This window comes from Eschrichtius robustus, chromosome 15 (assembly GCF_028021215.1).
Source record: "Eschrichtius robustus isolate mEscRob2 chromosome 15, mEscRob2.pri, whole genome shotgun sequence".
Classification (NCBI taxonomy): Eukaryota; Metazoa; Chordata; class Mammalia; order Artiodactyla; family Eschrichtiidae; genus Eschrichtius; species Eschrichtius robustus.
In genome coordinates, this window is record NC_090838.1 from 62,706,308 (window position 1) to 62,730,456 (window position 24,149).

The following is a 24,149-nucleotide window of genomic DNA, read 5'->3' on the forward strand; positions in this document are numbered from 1 at the left end:
TTCTTCTTTCCTTATGTGTTAGGCTGTTTTACAGTGTCCTTTAGTGACTGAAGGAGAATTAGATAAAACTAAGGTTCTGATGATTTATATAATACTGAGGGGTTGCTGCCTACTAAGAAAAAATCCATATATTGCTATAATAGCTATCCCTAGACCCAAGATGTCAGAAATCTTTAAAGTAAACTTTTCATTATAGTATAACACACATGCAGAAAAGTACATAAATCAAAGGTGTACATTTGTCAACATTTTTTAATCTGGGAATTTTTTTGAATTGTTCATGAGCAGATGATCATTAACAACAATATACCACAAGAAGATCATAAATGAGGCACAAACTAGGGGTACAGTTATATTTACAGGTTTGCTCCCCCAATCTCTGAATGATACCCAAGATCCTTGTTAGGGGACATATATACACCCTTTCAGTGATAGAAGGGTGAGTGAGCAGCAAATTTGGAGAAAAGTCAGAAAAATGTTATAGTAAATAGAGAAGCTTAAAGTACATACAAATCTTTGTCCAAATTGACTGGAGTTCGAGGCTTGGAGCCCATAAACATGGCTGACATCACTGGGTAGAGTTTTTTAAAAATCTGTAAGACACACTGGTTTCTGTCTTCATTAGACAGATAGTCCATCCATCTTTGTAACTACAACTACACTATGTACAAGAACTTCAGATTATTATTATTCATCATTCCCCTTCCAGTAAAATTTTTACTTTATGTTATTTTCTCCCTTCCTAAAAAAATTATCTTTAATGACTGTAAAATGCTTCATATCCTCTCCCTTACCTGCCCATTTCCAAACTGTACAGGAAGATTTAAACAGTATAAGTTGTTTAAAACAATTCTATAAAACACACCTACCTTTGCCCTGCACACTTCCATTTGCATTACTACATCAAGGACCAAGTCTCAATTAACCACTATCTGACCCTTGTTCACTTTCTTCCCTCCCCTCCTCCTGCCAAAGTTTGCCCTTCCTGCCAAAGTTCAGCACTTCCTAGAAAAGTCTCACAGCCTGTTTGATATTGTACTTCACTTTAGTCACCAAAGGAAGAATTTACAGGTGCTTGGCCCCATCTATAAGACCATGACCGAAATCTGACCGCCTGTTACAATACGTGAACTCCTGCCCTACTGATAAGGCTGGCAGATATAAGTAGGATTTTTCAAATAATCCTTTGGGAATTTATAAGCAGCACAGCCATAAAAGGGGGGTGAATGGAAGGTCGGTTTCACTAAAAATAATAAATATTGCCATGTTTATTCAAAGTGTGCCTTGTTATCCTCCAGGCCAAAAGTTCAGATAAACACTATTGTAAATGACAAATATTAGAACTTTTTGTTACTTCTGTTATGATCCTTCCGTTGGACACCAATAGAGCTGTTTTCCCTTGTATAAGTCCCAGCTCTGATATTGTATAACACTGACTGAGACTAGAATGCTGGATTCATTTGCAGGTCAAAAGGAGGGTAGCTATCTTTCAAAATAAAAAACAAACATTTATTTAGTATTATATACTACTAATACTAAGTGCAAAGTGCTAGGACTAAAAAAAATGAATAAAATATGGTACCTGCCCTAAAAAAGCTTATAGTCTATTGAGGAAAAAGAATGCCTATTTAGAATTACAATGATATAATACAGTAAGCACTAATGTAAATATGTACTGAGTCCTATAATAGTGCAAAGAGGAAGAGGGTCCACTGTGCTCAAAGTGAAACATCAGGAAAATTTGCTAGAGGATATAAATAGGAAATAAATATGAATCAGTAAAATAGAAATGGGAATAGTAATTCAGGCAGAAGGACTAGCTTGAAAAAAGGATGAGATGCATGAAATAACATGGTACATTCAAAGAGCTGCAAGCAGTTCAGTATCATTAAAGCAAGGTGGTAAGCAGCAGGAAATATGGCAGACCAGACATGGATATGTACTTCCATATGCTGTATCTTCTTCTATACTTCTATATTTTACTCCACGGATGACCAATTAGAGCATATTGGTCAGATTTGTGTGATAGATTATTAACACTACAGTGAGAAGTAAGTGAGGGGGTTATGATACAAGGTAGGGAGAACATTTAGGAGACTGTTTTCAATAATCCTGACGAAAATCTGCACTAGGGCAATCATTTTAGGATAGGGGAGGAAGAAGTAGAACTACATTTAAGAGGTAACATTTGCAAGATTTGGAGATCTGGATATGTTATTGAGAAAAAAGGAAGGGATTAAGAGTTTTAAGTGGTAAACTGTCAACAAAGTCAAAAGCAGCTGAAAAGTCCAGTAAGATACAGATTCAGGGTAGTGGTATGAACAGAAGATAAATATCCTGGGTTGATGAGAGAATGAAGAGTAAAGAAGTAGAGACAAGTATAGGAATGGAAAGGAATGAGAGAGAGAAGATTTACTTTCTCCTCAGTCCTCATTTCTCTGTTCCTAAATCTCTTCTTAAAGCCTAATGCTAATATTAAGTACATCAGGAAATAAGAAAATATTTATGTTATGAATATTTATATTAAATATCTTTGTCATTAATATTATGAGGAGCTATCTTTCATTATACAATAATACAAATTAGTGATTTGAGAATGGGGAAACAAATACAGAAAAGTGATAAATTACTGCCCCAAAAAAGCTGTGAAAAGTCAACCCTAGAAGTTATACATGCTGTGGCCCTCGCTTTAGCAAATGAGATATTTGAGTTCTTATTTAAAGTCCCTATAGGAATGGAACAGCGACATCTAAAAAATAAACATGTATTCCAGAACAAATAGAGCTGAGTTCTTATCACCCTAGTTGAGATAGGGTGTTTCTTCAAAACTCAAGAAACGTTATGAATGGGGGAAGAGGCCTGTTTCTGCCATATAAACAATGCTTTAAAATTTATGAACAATAAATATTTCAATATTATTGAATACCAGTGTACAGAATTTATTTTGAAGTGGGCAGTTTAAGGTCTCCCTGTTTTGTCCTCACAATTTAAGATTATATAGGCTTTGTATATTTAAGAATGTGTGAATTTTAAATAATTGATAAACTCTGCATGTTGATGGCAGAAACTACCTCTATCAACATGTCTACACTTTGTCATATACTTTGAAAAGTACCAATAACATGTCTAATGACCAGCATCAGAGACACATAATTTTTGTCATATTAACTACCATTTATTAAATGCCAACTATGTGCCAGAGATAGGCACCGTTCATACAATATCTATAACTGCACTAAGTGGTAATTATTATTGCATTTTATACATGAGAAAGCTAAGGTTTGGGTGACTTGCTTAACACCACTAGTCTGCAAATAAATTACCTCAGTACTCTTATGAATCACTACTAGAGTTCTCACTTGAGGAAAATTTGTTATATTTTCTATATCATTAAATCTTAATAAAGCTTAAAAAACTAGCATACACACAGTGATGATATAGTGCTGTCATATTATAGTCATTCAAAGGTTGTAACTTCTTTCCTGATATATTATACTTTTGTAAAAGCATAAGTCCTTGACTTATCTATCTTTAGGTACCACTTATTTATCTATTCATTCAACCAATATTTATTGAGTACCTACACTAAGTACTGTTGTAAGTACTGAGGATATAGCATTATACTAAACAAACTACCCATTTTCAAGACTTTACACTATTTGAGAGGAAATATTCACTTGATTTTGCAATTATGAGGCTTATAAAACTTTATATGAGCAAATATGGTTCTTTAACCATACATACTATTGAAGAGACTAAACTAAAATCATGGAGCATGGAAGCACGATAATAAGGGAGAAAGGAGAGGGAAGTACGTGGCAAAGGAAAAATGTGTATTACTGCATATGTGATTTCTACTCAACTTTCAATAAATTAGATAACTTCTATCTTATACAAATCATTTTATAAAATAGAAAAAAGGGAAGAATGTTCAACAATTCTAATGAGGTTTAAAAAACACTGACTTACAAACCACATAAAGACAATGCAAAAAAAAAAAAAAGAGAGAAGAAAAGAAAAGAAAAGAAAACTATGGCCATAAACAGAAACAGATTAAAAGATTAAAAATAAAATAAATAAACAAAAAGCAGTTGAATTCCACAGGGTGTTAAAAAAAAAAGGCAGTAATACATCCTCATCAAGTTGGATTTATCTAAGGAATGCAAGGATTGTTTAATATCAGAAATACCTATCAATGAAATCCATCACCTTCATGAATTAAAGGATAAAAACCATAGCATTATATCAGTATATTTGGGAAACAAATTCAATAAAATTCAGTACTCATTTATGGCTTTATAAAAAATTATAAGAAGTCTAGTAATAACTAGATAAAGAATATTTACCAAAATCCTATTGCAAACATCAAGTTAATGGAGAAACTTTAGATACTTTCTCTTTGAAATTAGAAAACAGAGAAGGATGTCCACTATCACTTTACTAAACAACAAAGTAATGATGATCCTGGTCAATACAACCGCACAATAAGAACAAAGAGATATATGGCTAGGAAGAAAAGAAACAAAGTCAATATCTGCATATATTATGATCAACTACACAGAAAACCTATCATAAACCAAAAAGACAAACTACAATAACTAGCAAAAGAGTTGAGCAGGTTGCCAGATGTAGGTTAACTTACAAAAATCAAGTGTTTCTCAATATCAGCAATAATACTAGAAAATAAAGTAAGAAATAGCAACAAAAACTATCAGCATTTTGTTGTTAACTTAAAAAAAAATGCCCAAGACTATTAACATAGAAAAAAATCTTAATTAAATAACTTTAAAGTAGATCTTATTCTTCCACAAATGGGATAACTTACCATTACAAAGTGGTCACTTCTTCCCAAAACTTATCTATAAATTCAATTGATTCAAACAAATATTCTAAGAAATTTTTTCTTATAAACTCAAACTGACTATAAAATATATATGGAAAAATAAAGTTCTATAAATAGTGAAAGCTATTTAAAAGAGGAAGAATGAGAAGGTACTTCTTTTACTATATATGTAGATACATTACAAAACCAAATATAACAAACTATAGAGCTGAGAAACAGATTCACATAAATATGAATATTTAGTGTATGCCAGATGTACTACCAGGAATTACTGAGTGATGTACAGATTACGTAATAGATGGGATTAATAAAACTGAATTCATCACATAGAAAACAACTGAGTTGGACCCCTACCTCATACCTATACATACAGCAGTGAAAACAAGATGGATCAAAATCAAAATGTGAATGATAAAATGTTAAAGGTAATGGAAGAGGAATGCTCTATGACCTTGAAAGAGAGAGGGATTTTTTAAAAACAAGAATCAAAAAGTACAGATTATAAGGTTAATACTGATTGACTTGATTATATTAAAATCAAAGAGTTCTGTTTCACAAAAGATAACACAGACATAGTTTAGAATCTGATGGCAAACTGGAAAAAAGATATCTGTAATATCTTAAACTGTTAATATCTACAATATTGGAAGAATTTCTGACATGTCTCTTTCCAGCAAACAGAAAAGACAAAAACAAGAAATCCAATAAAAAAAACTGAACAAAGACTAAAAGTAGGCCATTCAGAGAAGAAAAATCTTAAATGATTAGTAAGTCTATAGAGAGAAGCATAATGTTACCAGTAATCAGAGAAATGCAAATTAAAATGATATCAATATCCATCAGGTTAGCAGAAATTAGAAATTGGTGAAATTAAATATTATATTGATACATATACCTTATAACCCAAGAATTTCATGCCTAGGTATAGAAAACATAGAAACTTACACACCAGTCCATAAGACGGTACTATTTGTTACAGCAAAATATTATAGGCAATTTAAGCGTTATCACTAAAGTAATAGATAATTAAATACAGTAAATACAAACCATCAATTAACTATCACGTTTAAGTGGGAGGCAATGAACTAGATATACAGACTATAAGGAGGACAGATATTAAAAATAGCGCTAAGCAAAAGATATAAGAAATAGAACTAGGTCCATTAGACAATACTATCTGAATAAGTTAAAAACAAATACATATACAAGTCACTATATATTTTTCAAGGACACAAACACAACCATGATCATATATTAAACATATTAGGGTTAGTATACTTGGGGATGAAAGACAAATGGGCTTATGGACATGGGATGAACGGAAAAAACATGATAAAATAAAATACAACAGGGGCCTTGTATGAAATGATGAAAAGGGTGTGTTACAAACCAAGATGTATATAATTTATTTAATTCTCTGTACGTGATATTGAAAAGAAACTGTGACTTATTTTAGATGCCTTGATACAATTTTATCTATATCTTGCTTCATTTTTATATAGCAAGAATGATAAATGGAGAGAAGGAATAGAGAGTGAGAAAAGAGGGAGAGGGAAAGAGGGAAGCAGAGAGCAAGGAGAAGTGGGAGGAGGAAGGAGAGGAGAGGAGAAGAAACTATCAGTTCTTTTCTCAAACTACTGGAGATCACCAAAAATACTTCAGGCCATAAAGTCCACCCAAACCATCTGGAGTAATGACTAAGTGACACTATGGTAAATATATGAGGAAAGAAAATGGATAACACACTGGGCAATAAGACATATTCAAATATACTAAAAACAACATGATAGAAGTTTCACTGAACTTTGCTATAAAATATATCAATAATGGACTTCTCTCATCAATTTGTCTTTGATGATACTTTAGCTCCATAGTTTAATTTTTTTATTGACTGTATGTATCTGTGTGTCTGCATGTAGGTATACTACCAAGAAGAAGAAAGAGCCTTTCTTAGAATACCATTAATACCCATAATATTTCTCCCCAGAGAGGTTCCTCTTCCCATATGTGTTATATGACAAAGGAAGAATTATCAGGAATGATAAAGCAAACAGTTTTTACAAATATTATTTTAATATGTAAAGATAGGCTATTGTTATAGAAATAACTACATTATTAAATTAAGAATAGAAATCTGAATTTGTGAGTCACTATTTCTAGGTATAATCTAATAATCTGTTGATGACTGATAGAAATGAACATTACTAGCTATAGCGTATCACATGGCAAATATAAATAAAAGATTCAAGAAGAAAAGAAAGAATTATTTTGTTAATAATTGATACTCCTTAAATAACAGTTTCTTATTCCTTACTCTTAATACTAAACAGAAAAACTATCAAATATGAGAATGCAGAGTTTTGAATTCAATATAGATTTTTATTAGGCAGAGCCAGATAAAGACTCACCAGGACAGAATATATGTGTAGACATCGATAAACAGGAGAGAAATCAACCAAATCTTGGGCCCCAGGTACCTGCAAAACAACCAAGATTGTCATAAAATATTCAAACAAGGCTATTAAGAGCAACTGCACTCATTTTTAATACTCAAGTGCTAAAAAAAAAAAAAAAAAGTATGCTTCCAGAAACCTAGTTTTGGCATTTCAGCCATGGCATTAATAAACAATGAGGATATCACCAAGGTTGGGACACAGAACAGAAACAGGTGTCACTGGTCCTGCATCTGCTTTTAGAGACACATTTGGAGGCTGCAGGAAAAAGAAGGAAAAGAAAAAAGTGGAAATGTGACTTTGCTAACTTGACTTTGTCTTCTTAGATACATGGTACTCTACATAAAAAAACTAAGTTTCAGTGGTCAAAAACAAAACTTGCCACTTGAATGGCCTGCCAGGCAACTTCTGAAGGGCATAAGAATCAGTGAATATTTAAGTCAGCATGCAATCAAAATACAGAAATATGCCAGGAAGAGGGGGAGATGATTTTTTTTTGAATTTTATTTATTTATTTAGTTAGTTAGTTAGTTAGTTAGTTGCGCCAGGTCTTAGTTGCAGCCGGTGGGTTCCTTAGTTGTGGTTCGTGGACTCCTTAGTTACGGCTCGCTGGCTCCTTATTTGCGGCATGCCTGTGGGATCTAGTTCCCTGGCCAGGGATCGAACCCGGGCCCCCTGCATTGGGAGCTCCGAGTCTTAACCACTGTGCCACCAGGGAAGTCCCTATATTTTTAAAAATAAGATAATGAATGGAAAACCAAACCTAGAGTAGTATCAACAAATTGTAATATGAACAATGCATACAGATTAATCCTAGACATCAAAAGAGAAAGTAAAACAAAAAACATCAGGTAAGAACTGCAGTATAGTCACAGTGCTAAAACTGATTTGTTACAATCGTGACGATGAATAAGTCACACTTTACTTTGACCTCAATTTCCTCATCTGAAAAAAAAACTATCCAGTTGACCCATAGAAATTTAACAAGAATAAAAGGAAACACTGAAAGCAAATATTAAACAAACTAAAACAAAAAAGAAAAGACAAAATTACATAAAGAAATACAGTAGTCAAAATAAAGACCTAGCTGAAGTTTTTACTGTAACACTAGTAACTGTATCATTCATCAGAATATAGGCAGCAGGCACATCTAAATTGGGTTGGGCTGATTGATGATTACAAGGTCAGTTTCTTTTACTTCATAAAGTAAGCCTCATATCTTCTTTAGGGAACAGAGTCTCCATCAAGATGCTGTTCCTAATGAAACCTACTCATTCTGCAATTCAACAGTACAATACCTACTTTCTTTTCCCTCCAAAACCATCACACCTCTCTATGTACTGGTTCAAGTTTATTGACTATTCTGTTCATTTGCTTTGCATCCATGAGAGTAGAGATTAAATCTCTGTGTTTGGGAACCTCACTCTATACAGTATACACTCTATAAGCACTCAAAACAAACTTTTTGTGAATCCAAAGATGATAAGGTGCTTAAGATCCTACACCATGGCCAAAGCATAGTTTCCCTTTAAAAAAAAAAACAAAAGGCATTTAGAAAAGTTAGTAAGCATTGGACTTCCCTGGCGGTCCAGTGGTTAAGACTCCACGCTTCCAATGGAGGGGGCGTGGGTTCGATCCCTGGTCGGGGAACTAAGATCCCACATGCCGCGTGGTGCGGCCAAAAAGAAAAAAGAGAAAGAAAAAGTTAGTGAGCATTGCCAAATTACTGAGAAAAACATTTTATGGACAGATGGGCACCATGTAGGTAGACAAAAGTATGACTAAAAAGCATGTAAAATTTCTAACTTTAAGAGTACAATGGAAACTCATTTTCATCTTAACACAAAAAGAGGCAGCAGGTGATCATTTCAGGCATTCAGGCATTTGAAATGACCACAACATTAAAGCACTTTTACAGTCGCTCCTCTTTGAAGTGGAGATTTCAAGAAAATTTATTTTATTTTTCCAGAAAACCAGAGCCTACTAGTGAAAATTAGAGCTAAGTGAAAAACAATCTCAAAAGAAGAAACAATAGAAAATTTCCATAAAATTATATTTACAATCGTATTTAAATTACCTAAAAATTACATGTACATATGAAAAAAAGACAAGAAAGAAATGCATAAAAAAAATTTTTTTTGATCTGTATAGAAAATGAAACTTTTCCCCTTTATATAGAATTAACGATTATAAAGTTATTTTTTAGAAATATATACTTTAAAAAAGTTTAAGAAAACTTTACCTAATTTTAAATAACAAATTTCATCACAACTTTGTTTATATGCTCTTCTTCATGCAGTTTATTTATTTTGTTTTGCTTTGAACTCAGAGCCATGGTTTCATTCAAAAGGAAACTGCTTCTAACCATTGCTCAGACAGAGCCTTGGCCCTTTCACAAGTCAGACCCATCCTTACAGAATGAACATCCACATTAGGGGACAGTTTCCCCAGAAATCTGTGACAAATAACCTAATGGGGCCCTTTACTAATGTTCTGAGAAGACTGGTTTATCTGGGCCAAATAAAGAATACATATAATTAGAGAGGAGACAAAGGCTTTTCCTGTCATCTCCACCAAATATTTATCAAACCTATTCTCTATGAGGCTGTCTTGACATCATCATATTCAGCTTCAAACTGTTTTTTTTTTTTAAATATTTTATTTATTTATTTATTTGGGCCCCGTCTTAGTTGCGGCAGGCAGGCTCCTTAGTTGCAGCATGCGAACTCTTAGGTGCAGCATGCATGTGGGATCTAGTTCCCTGACCAGGGATCGAACTCCGGCCCCCTGCCTTGGGAGCGTGGAGTCTTAACCACTGTGCCACCAGGGAAGTCCCTTCAAACTGTTTAAAGCACTCTGACCTGGAAGTACCAGCTCTGCTATTTCTTAGCCTCTGAAATCATAATCCAGTTAAGTCCTCCTAAGCACATGCTTTCCTGCTTTGAAAGTGGTACACAGAAATCTAGACAAGAAGGAGCAGAATGGGGCAAACTTTATTTCCACCCTCCAAATAGCCTACTGTTTAGAAATCATTTTTCCTCCATGCTCCCTTCTGTGAGGAACACTAGGAACACTGTGAGGAACCCAGAAGAGTGCTGTGAGAAGAAAGGTATGTAAAGCATGCACTGACTCATGTTGCTTTGAGCTAGATGTGTTTTCTCTGCTTCCACTAATGAAAAAGAATCACTTACATCTTCAGAAAGGTGGAAGGAGGAGAGCAACATACACGGTACGTGAAGGAATGCTACACGTTTGAAAGGATAAGAAATGAACTTTCAAAAACCTAAATAAATGGGAGTGGGGAAGGAGTACTAGAACAAAAGGCAATGTTTCCTGACTCACATAAATAGTCTATTTCAAGGTCCACATTTTGCTCCCTATTTAAAAAATGCTAAATCTCTGTCAGAGCTGTCTTCATTCTTCTTCTCCTCCATTGCCCCTGCCTCCCCTCAAGTTGCAAAGAATGATCCAAGCAGGTTTAGGTTTCAGCTGGGGCAGAGGGAGGGGTCCAAGGACACTTTCCTAAGCTAACAATGACTGCCTCTAATGGTTTCTGTCTCCTAACAAAAGCCATGACTCCGTCTTTATCAGCTTCATCTAATTTTTCCTTTCCAAAGTAAATAACACAGCCCTTGCATTTTACACATGTCCAAGTTTGACAAATCATTATCGACTGAGACTATAACTGATAAGAGATAACTTTGTGGTAGGACGTTGTCATTTCCTCTCATAAGGGCTTTCTTTCTGAGATACAGAAACATGATTAAAATAGTTAAACATTTCCTCTGCATGGCAGTCAGGAACTCAAGACATTAAGATACTGGAGTCTGTATTTTTCTAGTTCAAATAGATCTATCTTCATACCAACAGTAGCCACAAACAATATACTTAAGATTATCCCGCTTTTTTAACTAGTTGTTTTCCTTAAGAATTCACATGAAATGATTTCATCACCAAGGACAGCAGCTGCCTAATTCCCTATGTAGTTTCTGAATGAAGCGCCTTCTGCCAGCTCAAACCTCTTTATTTTCAGGGAGGAGCAAATAGTAGGTAAAATTTTAGATTATGTACCTAAGAAATCTATGCCTGAGAGCACATTATAATATTATATAAATTAAAAGAACTTTGATATATTTTAAAATAACAGATAATAATAAGCTGTTAAAAGAATTTACAGGTGACTGTCCTACAACATCCATAGGCAGATGTCATGGAGGCAACAACTACGTTCGACAATTAAACATTCACATACCCACTAGAGATGGTGTACTGTTAGATACCAATATATATGGCTAATCTGTCTGTTTCAACCTTATATTCCTATGATAAATATTAACAGCTTCAGTCAAAGAAATACTCCCTAATTATTGTCTAGAGACTATTTGCTGTTAAATAGCATTATATCCATCAATACACTAGCTATCACATGATGCCACTAAATTGATGGCAAAAAGAGTCCGGACAGAGGACGTTGCAAAGTAAGAAAAGTAAATTTATAGATAGAATTAATGAAAAGCACCCTGAAAAAAACAGTCTTTTGAACTTCTGTACACAATATACATTAGAGAAGATATAAAGATTCAGAGGAGAAACAGGAGTATTAGATGTCAAGAAGAAAAGAAACATGAGTATTTCTGATTATGAAAATTCTTGCAAAACATCAGGATCTGATTTTTATATGTTTTTCTTCTTTTCTAATACATCTTAGTTCAAGTCAAAGGAAGTTTCTGAAAATGGAAAGGTTAGTGGGTAAGTTCGTCTCATGTATGATAAGGAAAATGTTTTTAACATTTTTAAAAAAAGGAGATTTTGATTTTAAAATAAATAATGACATTCAGGTTTTAACAGATACACTCATTTAATATTTATTTTCCCAAAAAAAGGAGTTAGAAGTTAGTTCTTTCCACTACCTTTAAAGGTTCACTAGTGAAGGGAGGCAGGGAGAAAGAGTATCTGTAGGTAACAACCTGGTAAATCTACCTGCTTTACTACTGGGTAAGCACATCATTAGAAAAGGGGAATAGAGTACAAGAAACCATTGCTTGTCTCCTTCCACTCAAGAAGAGTAGCAAATGTACTAAGAGAGATTTACCTAGGCTGCTGATAAAGACAGTGCATGAAAACAGAAATGCATTAGGGTACTCTAGTTCTGTTGTTCACACAGCTGCCCCAGGAGATACAGACACACAAACACACACACACTCACAGGCCATTTATTTTTCTCTTACGAACCCTTTTAAAGTAGGTGGATCTTCCAAAAAGAGTATGATAGAAGTTTGCAAGGAATTTAGTTATGTTTCTCACTAATTATTTGAATCATTCTCCATCTTGAAAATACTTTTGATTACCACTTAAAACAGTATTTTGGTATTTTGGTTTCTTGGTATTGGTGAATGAATCTAGGGACTTGGTGCCTATCTCTGAAAATTAGTTGGATCTCAAGTCATTAAAATGCACCAGGCATTTTTCTCAAAGGAGAAAACAACAAATGATTAGCTAAAGGGGCATTGCCTCTGCATTCAGAGGATCAAATTTGACTGCCCATATTATGTTTGGAAGCCAGGAAATACCCGTCAAACATTTTTTTACCAGTGTACTTTTCTGAACTACTTGACTTCCAAATTTCAGAGAAAAGAAGGGTAGAATTCATTTGGACATAAGCTTTAATAAAGCTGGACTAAACACCACAGACACACAAAATAGAAGGCATAGGATTCTAAGTGACTAGAATTGGCTAAAGTATAAAAAATTTTCTAAGCTTTTAAACATATAAGAACACCCTGACCAGAGCCCTAGCCTAAAAAGTACAGTATTTTTCTATTGAGCTTCTCACAAATTATTAGAATTCTTCCTGAGAAATCCCTCGGTAGATTACCATTTAATTTACTCAAGTACTTGCACTAAACAGAAGAAATCAGGAAAAATATCAGCATTTCTCCTTACTGAGACATTGCAAAAAACCTTGTGGCCAAAATTAAATGAGGGTCCCTCAAGAATTCTCTGCTTGAACCTGAACACTTCGGAAATAAAAATTCAACTGGTCCGTATTTAACAATGGTCTACTATATGCTAAGAAACTCTAAACTATTAGGCAAAAAGGAAATTTAGCACGAATATGGTATTAAATATAAAAGTTCTAAGAGAAGGAAAAGTTAAGGTGGTCAAAAGTAGGTAGAAGAAAATATTATAATATTATAGATAAAGAACTAATAACCCTAATATATAAGGGAATCATAAAAATTGAAGGGGAAAAAACCCAAAATCATTAGAAAACAATGGGCAAAAAACATGAGCAGATAGTTTATTGGGGAAAAAAGAAATAAATAGCCCTCAAACTTATCAGATACTACATTTCACCCACAGTAAAAGGAATGCAAACTCAAAGTATACCATTTCTCATTTATGCAACTGGAAAAATTCAATAACTTAACAAAATGGTCTCTTAAGGAAGCTATAAGAAAATAGGCACCTCATACATTGCTGGTAGGGGGGAGGTATAGAAAATGTTACAACCTCTATGGAGCAGAATTTGACATTATCTAACAAAACTACATATGCATTTACCCCGTGAATCAACAATCGAGAAACCTACCCTGAAGAAACATCTCCAACTATATGGAAAACAATTCTCAGGTTTTGGGGTTTATTATGAAACGTTTTTTAAGTTTTAAGGTGTTTTACATACAGTAAAATCCATCCTTTCTAGTGAACAACTCTGTATGTTCTAAAAAAATCCATATAGTCCTGTAATCACTATCACAATCTAGATTTTAAAAAAGTGTTCCACCACCCCCAAAATTTCCCTCATGCCCCTTTGTAGTCAAATTGTTCCCTAATGCTCAGCCCTTGACAAACACTGATCCATTTTATGTCCCTAGAGTTTTGCTTTTTCAAGAATGTCATATAAATAGACTCATACCATATGTAGTCTTTGAATCTTGCTTCTTTCATTTAGCATAATGCATTTTAGATTCATTTATGTTGTTTCATGTATCTATAGTTCACTTCTTTTGTTTCAGAGTGATACTCTAATTATGGATATACCGCGGTTCATTTATCCCTTCACTCATTGGAGGACACTTGGGTTGCTTCTACTTTCTGGCAATGTATGAATAAAGTTGCTATAAACATTCAGGTAGAGGTTATTGTGTGAATATAATGGGTAAATTCCTAGGAGTGAGACCGCTGGGGTCATATGGTAAGTGTATGTTCACCTTTATAATACACTAACAGGCTGTTTTCCAAACTGACTGTACCATTTTGCATTTTCACAGCAATATTTAAGTTGTTCAGCACCCTGCCAGTACTTGATTTTGTCAGTATTTTGTTAAGTTAATTCAAATAGCTATGTAGTAGAGACACTATACTTTCATAGGAAAAGACTGGAAATCATTAAATGCCTACATATAGGAAATTGGCTGAATAAGCTATGGTTCATTCAAATAATAGAGTACAATTTGGCAGTAAAAATAGAATGAGAATGATTTCTATGAACTGATATGAAAATTACTATTTTCAGGATATATTTTCAAGTGAAAAAACAAAGTACAAAAAATATATATGTATGATGCTATTAATGTTGTGAAAGGTATGAGAAAGGGTAAGTACACACACCACAAACACACACAAACTCAAAATACTGATTACTTACAAAGGGTGGGTAGGATCAGGAAGGGAGAGATAAAGAGGAAAATGGGATTTCACTGAACATATCTTCTTACATAATTCTGCCTTTTGAACCATGTTCATATTTTACATAGTCAAAAAAATTAAATTAATAAGGATGGGGAACCCCAAAAATAACACAAAAAGAAACAAATGAACCTAAGAATATATAAATTTGGTAACAATCACACACGAGAAAATAAAATAGCCAAGAAACATCTGAACAATATACTCCGAACTATATAGCTCCACTGTATTGTAAGATGAGAAGAACTGCAAACAAATCTTGAACTTAATAAGTTTACTGCTTTTAGTGGCACATGCATAGAAATTCTGAAACTATTTTGTGTTATATGATTAGGCAAATGAGTAAATATATTAATACTCTGGGAACCAGAATTCTCAGAGACACAAATATGGAATAGAAGAAGAGGAAGAACTATGATATCAGGTTTAAATTAGAAGCATCAGGTTTACCTCACAATTTATAAAAATGCCTATGTTGGTATAGCATGTGTATTTCTTAACTCTGTCCACAAAAAGAGCATACCTAATGCCCACATCTCAGTTTCTAAATATCACTGTCCAGTAAAAGGAACAAGAACTCTTTGACAAAATAGATAATACTGGGGGCTGGGGCAAAACCTGGAGTAGACCAAGAATATCTTGTGCCAGAAAAAAAAGGAAGTGCTCAAAAATTGATGAAGACAATGGATGAGACTCCCACTAGCCAAATTTGGAACAACTGGAGAATCAGAATGAAAGACAAGAACGGACTGTAACACTTGTATATAAAAAAGAATATATGCGACAACACTGACACAAAAAAAAAAAGAAAGGGAGAAAAGTAAAGTTCTTTATAGAATAATGTCAACTAATCAATGTGAATGAAATGATAAAGATAGAAAAATCACTATTTTATAATCACCACAGTAACTCATGATTCAGGAAAACACCATCAATGAATTCTAAACGAACAGGTGAAAAACAGGGAACAGGATAGCTGCATGATCTAAAAGTATCACTCCTAGATCACTTATTAATTACAAAGGAGGAAAGGCACCTTTACAGTGGAGAAATCTGGTAGACACCACCTTAACCAACTGTGTACATCCTGATACGATGCACTGAAAAGAACATAATACTACTTTTGTTATATTCCTGCCAAAAATGATTAACCTGAATCTAATCATGAGGACGCACCAGATGTACCTAAATAAAGGGATATTAAAGGAGAATAAATAGACATAAAAATTAAATGCAATGTGTGATACTTGTCTAGATGTGGTTGCAGAAAAAAATTGAAAGAAAAAAAACTTACGGGGACATTATGGGGACAAGTGGGGAAATTTGTATACAAGTTATATATTAAGTGGTAGTATTGTATCAAAATTAAAATTCCTGAGTGTGACCATTGTATTGTGGTTACGTGGAAGGATGTCATTCTCAGAAAAGTAGAAGTTTCTGTATTGAGAGTTCAAATATGATGGCTGAAATATGCCACTTTCTTTCAAATGATTCAACTTTAGCTGGGGCAGTGGGAGAGGGTGGAGAATAAAATTGACTTTCAAAATCAATTTTTTGAGAGAAAAATCTCCAAATTTAATAAGTATTTAAGTGAAGGTATATGTATGTTCATCTTACCACTCTGGTAAGTTTTCTAAAGATTTAAAATTTCTTTTAAAAAAGCTTTTTAAAAGAGGATATTACTCTAGAGGTGGGAGTTGGGGATGGGCAAGATGAGTGAAAGGGGTCAAAAGGTACAGATTTCCAATTATAAAATAAATGTCATGGCATGTAATGTACAGCATGGCAACTATAGTTAATAATAATGTATTATATACTTGAAAGTTGTTAAGAGAGTAGGTCTTAAGAGTTCTCATCACCAAAAAAAAAAAAAAAAAAAAATTGCAGCTATGTATGGTGATAGATTAACTAGACTTACTGTGGTGATCATTTTGCAAGACACAGAAATATCAAATCATTACATTGTATACCCAAAACTAATATAATGTTATATGTCACTTATACTGTAATTAAAAATTCTTATAAATAAGTAAGCAGAGGATGTTACAGAAGAGCTGAGATTGACCTAGTCCTGAGGGAAAAGTAGAATTTGGTATTTTAGACAAGGAGTTGGGGGGAAGTACATTCCCTGGTTGGGGTTATTAGCAACTTAGCACAGAGTGAAGGTGGTAGTTGAATAAGCAATGAGCACATAAAGGAGAAATTCCAGAAGACCTGAAAAGGCAAGTAGACTTTTACAGTTAAGGCAAATAATTTCAAAACGAGAACTTTATACTATCAGAAAATGAAAAAATTTTAAAGATCTTAAATCAGTGAGAGCCATAATAAATGTTTGCCAATGGACAGACCCAAAAGATCAAAAACTAGGAATAAGAAAAGCAAAACAGAATATCTACGCATGTCATAATGTTTTCATTCAACTTTGTCAATTGTCTTTATTGCCATTTGGTTATAAATATAGGTACCTACTTTTCGTTTGACTACATTTATCCTTAATAGACCAGCTTTCATCAAGAATAGAAATGGAAAGCTCAAAGGAGACAGGGGTCAGTGGGTCCAGGGAACCAGCAAAGCAGGCCAGCATGTTAAACTGTATTCTTTTAACAGACATACTTTGTATATGAAATATCTAGGACTACTACTTATTTTTACAATGGAGTATATTCTCATCTTTTTTTTCCAAACATGTGGTCCTGCCAGTGTATCTTCCATTTTGCCATTTTTTAATACACACTCAGTAAAAGTAATCTTTCCCTCAACAACTGCACAAATATGATAATAAATGGCAATATCCAACGTGCAGACACAACCGGGATTGTGGCTTAGTGGAAAAACCACATCCTTTGTAGCAACCATGCAGCTCAGGGCTAGTATATTACTACCATGCTTAGACAGAGACTAGGTTGGAAATATAGATTTTTTAATGTGAATTCAACTAACTTTTCAAAGTTTGAAACTAATTTTAAAACTTTTAAGCACTGTACAAGCCAACAACCATTCTGTAAGCTGTTTCTGGCCCATGGGCTGCCAATATACAACCTCTAATTTAAACTCTAAAGTCCTAACAGCATCTTTTATTTCACTTTAACTTGCTGAGAAATAACCCTCATTTTGTTACCTTCCAGTCAATAGAAAGTTCTGCAATAAACAATTTGAAATTTGGATCAAATATCATAACCACAATTTTACATAAGCAATTTGACATTAATTAATTATTGTCACTATTTTATAGGTGAGAAAAGAGATGCTTAGAGAAATTATAGGACTTCCTCCAACAGCACAAAAGCTGACAGAACTTACACTTTCTATAGACAAATCTTGTGGTTTTTTACAATCACCTTGTTATGGACTGAATTGTGTCTCCCCCAAAATTCATATATTGAAGCCCTAACCCCCACAGTGACTGCATTTGAAAATAGGGCCTTTAAGGAGGTAATTAAAGTAACATAAAGTCATAAGGGTGGGACCCTAATACAATAGGACTGATGTCCCTATAAGAAGAGGAGGACACACCTGGGGCGTGCAAGCAGAGAAAAAGCCATGTGAGGACACAGCAAGAAGGTAGCCATTTGCAAGCCAAGAGGAAAGGCCTGAGGATAAACCAACCCTGCTGGCAATTTGATCTTGAGAGTATCACCCTCCAGAACTATGAGAAAATAAATTTCTGTTGTTTAAGCCATGCAACCTGTGGTATTCTGGTATGGCAGCTCTAGCAAACAAATACAACTTGTTACCTCAAAATTAGTAAAGTACCATAATCAAAAAGACATCTCGGGGCTTCCCTGGTGGCGCAGTGGTTGAGAATCTGCCTGCCAATGCAGGGGACACAGGTTCGAGCCCTGGTCTGGCAAGATCCCACATGCCACGGGGCAACTAAGCCCGTGAGCCACAATTACTGAGCCTGCGCGTCTACAGCCTGTGCTCCGCAACAAGAGAGGCTGTGATAGTGAGAGGCCCGCGCACCGTGATGAAGAGTGGCCCCCGCTTGCCGCAACTGGAGAAATCCCTCGCACAGAAACGAAGACCCAACACAGCCATAAATAAATAAATAAAATTTAAAAATATATATATATATTAAAAAAAAGACATCTCGGAAGGCTTTATATTAAACACATGACATTTGTATTTAAATTAGCACTTCCATCGTGTTAATTACATATTTCAAAAAAGACACCAAAATCTTAAGAGTTAAACCTGACATGGATCATTTGTTCAACAAACATTTATTTGATCCATACTCTATTAAGAGTTTTGTGGATAACATAGTGACCACTGCTCACTAACAGTATGTAAACAAATTAAGAGAGAGATGTGCCAGAAATATGACACCAGTGAAGTGTTCTAAGAATACAGAAGCTCTGAAGTAACCCAGAAACAAAGAAGAAATCATAGGTACTGCTTCTTCAAGCTATTTCTTACTCAATACTGCTTTATTTCAGTAGATTTTTTGTTTACAGTAGATTGTATTCACCACTCCATGTAAATATACATCATCAAAAACTACATCAAGATATATTTCACCTTTATTCCAAAAAATCACACAGTCAGAATGCCATAATAGTAACTATTATATACTGGTAGCATTGTATGTGCCAAGCACTATGACAGAAGCATCATATAAATTACTTCAGTCAATCCTCACAACGACCCTACCCTTAGTAGGTATTATTGTCCCCTTTCTCACAAATAATATATCACCTTAAATGGTTCTTTGTACTATATCTTCCAACATTTCAAAAATAATATTTTGGATAAATCTAATATATTCTCAAGCTAAAATGTTCACTACTTCTAAAAATATTTTTTAAGTTCTGTCTAGACATTTAGAGAAAAGCAATAACGTCTGCATATACCACAGTATGACATAAAGATTCAAAACAGATTTCCAACATCAAAACCAGGCCGGCCAAGTGCACCACTCCCCATCCTCCCCACAAAGCAGCTGAGGTCCCGCCACAGCTGGAGGGCAGGTGCAGCCCACATGAGGGACAACCCTTGAGCACCTGGCTCTGGTGGCCAGGGAAGACTGTGCTTCCAGGCCCCAAGGATCATACCTTATACAAGAACACTCCTTTAAGACTGAGAGAGACAGCTGTTTCACCTAATACATATAGACAAACACAGAGAGCCAGGCAAAATGAGGAGACAAAGGAACATACTCCAAACCAAAAAATAAGACAGATGCCCAGAAAAAGACCTTAAAGAAACGGAGATAAACAACCAACCTGATAAACAGTTTAAAGTAATGGTCATAAACATACTCACCAAACTCAGGAGAGGAATGAATGAACACAGTGATATCCTTAACAAAAAGACAGAAAATATAAGAAAGTACCAAACAGCAGTTATAACTCAACTGAAAAATACACTTGAGGGGTTCAACAGCAGATTGGATGAAGAAGAATGAATCAATGAGCTGGAAGAAAAGCATGGAAATCACCTAGAAAAAGCAGCAAAAAGAAAAAAAAAATTTTTTTAAGTGAATATACCTAAGGGACCTCTGAGACAACATCAAGCAGAATAACATTCACATTATAGAAGTCCCAGAAGGCAAAAAGAAGAGAAAGGGTCAGAAAAATTATTTGAAAAAGTAATAGCTGAAAACTTCCCTAATCTGGGGAAGGAAACAGACATCCAGGTCCAAAAGAGTTCCAAGTAAGGCGAAACCAAAGAGAACCACACCAAGACACATTATAATTAAAATGGTAAAAGTAAGGACTAGGAGAAAATCCTAACAGCAATAAGAGAAAAGCAACTTATTACATAGAAAGAAAACCTCATAAGGCCTTCAGCAGATTTCTCAGAAGAAACTTTGCAGGCCATAAGTGAATGGCATGACATATTCAAATTACTGAAAGGAAAAATTTTCCAACCAATAATTCTCTACCCAGCAAGGTTATCATTCAGAATTAAAGGAGAAAGAAAGATTTTTCCAAATAAGCAAAAGCTAAAGAAGTTTATCACCACTAAAGTGGACTTATAAGAAATGTTACAGGGAATTCCCTAAGTTGAAAAAAAAAGGCACTAATTAATAAGGAGAAAACATAAGAAAATTAAAATCTCACGGGAAAAGGTAAATAAGAAGGTAGCACATCAATCACTTATAATGCTACCATGAAGTTTAAAAGACAAAAGAAATAAAATTAGCTAAAAATACAATAATTTGCTAAGGGAACATAAAATAAAAAGATGGTAAATGTGACATCAAAAACATAAAATGTAGTGGGATAGTAAAAAATGTAGAATTGTGGAAAGTGCTCAAATTTAAGTTGCTATCAACTTAAAATAGACTGTTATATACATGGGATGATACATGTGAACCTGATAACTACAAAGAAAAAACTTATAGTAAATACACAAATGAAAATGAGAAAGGAATCTAAACAAAGCACTAAAGAAAATCATCAAACCACAATGGAAGAGAGAAAAAGAAACAGAGAAACTATAAAAATAGCTAGAAAACAAATCACAGAATGGCAATAAGTACCTACCTATCAATAATTACTTTAAACATAAATGGACTAAATTCTCCAATCAAAAGACAGTGTGGCTGAATGGATTAAAAAACAAGACCCATCTATATGCTGCCTACAAAAGACTCACTTCATAAGTAAGGACATAAACAGACTGGATGTAAAAGGATGGAAAAACACATTCCATGCAAATGGAAATGAAAAGAAAGCTGGTATAGCTATAATCATATGCGACAAAATGGACTCTAAAACAAAGACTGTAATAAAAAACAAAGAGAGGCACTACATAACAATAAGGGGGTTAATACAGCAAGAATATATAACGTTTATAAATATGTGCGAGGCAAATGTGATAACCACTACACTACGGAAACAACACTTAAAATATGTATGCACCCAACATAGGAGTACCAAAATATATAAAGCAAATATTAACGAACTTAAAGAGAAAATTAATAGCAATACAATAATAGTAGGAGACATTGACACCCCACTTACAGCAACAGATACACCATCCAGACAGAAAATCAATAAGAAAACATCAGCCTTAAATGACATATTAGATCTGATGTAATTAATAGATTTATACAGAATACTCCATCTAAAAGCAGCAGAATACACATTCTTCTCAAGTGCACATGGAACATTCTCCAGGATATATCACTTGTTAGGCCAAAAATCAAGTCTCAATAAATTTAAGATGACCAAAATCATATTAAGCATCTTTTCTGGCCACAAAGCTATGAAAATAGAAATCAATTACAAGAGGAAAACTGAAAAAAAAAAAAAACCCCACAAAAATGTGGAAATTAAACAACATGCTACTAAACAACCAGTGGGTCACTGACAAAATCAAAAGTGAAATCAAAAAAATATGTAGAGACAAGTGAAAACAGAAATATTACATACTAAAATCTGTGGGGTGCAGCAAATGTAGTTCTTAGAAGGAAGTCAACAGCAACACAGGACTACTTCAAGAAACAAGAGAAATCTAACTTTACACTTTAAGGAACTAAAAAAAGAAGAACAAACAAAGCCCAAAGTTAGTAGAAGGAAGAAAATAATAAGATCAGTGCAGAAATAAATGAAATAGAGACTAAAAAGACAATAGAAAAGATCAAAGAAACTAAGAGCTGGTTCTTTAACAAGGTAAACAAAATTGACAAGCTTTTAGACTAAGCAAGAAAAAAAGTGAGAGGGCTCAAATAAAATCAGAAATGAAAGAGAAGTTAAAACTGATACCACAAAAATACAAAGGATGATAAGAGAATACTATGAACAATAATATGCCAACAAATTGGACAACCTAGAAGAAACAGATAAATTCCTAAAAACATACAGTCTACCAAGATTAAATCATGAGAAAATAGAAATGTTAAATAGACTGCTTTCTAGTAAGAAGACTGAATCAGTAATCAAAAACCTCCCAGCAAACAAAAGGCCTAGACCAGATGGCTTCACTGGTGAATCATCCCAAATATTCAAGATAGATTTAATACCTATCCTTCTCAAACTCCTCCAAAAAAATGAATAGGAGGGAATGCTTCCAAACACTTTTTAGGAGGCCAGCATTACCCTGATTCCAAAACTAGACAAGGACAACACCAAAAAGAAAACTACAGGCCAATATCTCTTATGGACATAGAGGTAAAAACCTCAACAACATATTAGCAAACTGAATTCGACAATACATTAAAAGGATTATACACCACAATCAAGTGGGATTTACTCCAGGGATCAAGGATAGTTCAACATCCACAAATCAATTGATGTGATATACCACATTAACAAAATGAAGGATAAAAATCATATGACTATCTCAGTAGATGCAGAAAAAGCTTTTAAAATTCAATATTCATTTACAATAAAAACTCTCAAAGTGGGTATAGAGGGAATATACTTCAACATAATAAAGGTGATGTATGACAGACCCACAGCTAACACCATAGTTAAAAGTGAAAAGCTGAAAGCTTTCCCTCTAAGATCAGAAATAAAACAAGGATGCCCACTCTCACCACTTATACTCAAAAAAGTATTCAAAGCCGCAGCCACAGCAATTAGGCAAGGAAAAGAAATAAAAGGCATCCAAATTAGAAAAAAAAAAAGAGGTAAGACTGTTACAGTTTGCAGATGACATGACACTATATATAGAAACCCCTAAAGACTCCACCAAAAAAACATGAGAACTAATCAATGAATTCAGCAAAGTTCCAGGATACAAAATCAATATGCAGAAATCTATGGCATTTCTTGTACAATAGTATTGAAATATCAGAAAGAGAAATTAAGAAAACAATCCAAGTTACAATTACATCAAAAAGAATAAAATACCTAGGAATAAATTTAACCAAGGAGGTAAAAGGCCTATACACTGAAAACTCTAAGACTGATGAAAGAAATTAAAGAAGACACAAATAAGTGAAAAAACATTCCATGCTCACGGATTAGAAGAGTTAATATTGTTAAAATGTTCATAATACCCAAAACAATCTACAGATTCAATGCAATCCCTATCAAAATTCCAATGGAATATTTTACAGAACTAGAACAAATAATTCTAAAATTTGTATGGAACCACAAAAGATCCCAAATAGCCCAAACAATCTTGAAAAACAACAAAGCCAGAGATACCATGATCCTGATTTCAAACTATACTGCACAGATATAGTAATCAAAACAGAATGGTAC

General features: G+C 34.0%; 1 protein-coding gene across 4 annotated transcripts in view; it reads right to left on the reverse strand.

Moving 5' to 3' along the window:
- Positions 1 to 24,149, reverse strand: part of EXOC6B (exocyst complex component 6B) — a 713,885-nt gene that overhangs the window by 410,309 nt on the left and 279,427 nt on the right. For 3 of the 4 annotated variants that reach the window (XM_068564227.1, XM_068564224.1, XM_068564226.1), the window contains exon 8: positions 7,252 to 7,320. The exons of the other annotated variant lie outside the window; for it this stretch is intronic. In XM_068564227.1, the coding sequence (XP_068420328.1) occupies positions 7,252 to 7,320 (69 nt within the window). The remainder of the gene's footprint in view (positions 1 to 7,251; positions 7,321 to 24,149) is intronic. 4 annotated transcript variants of the gene reach the window in all.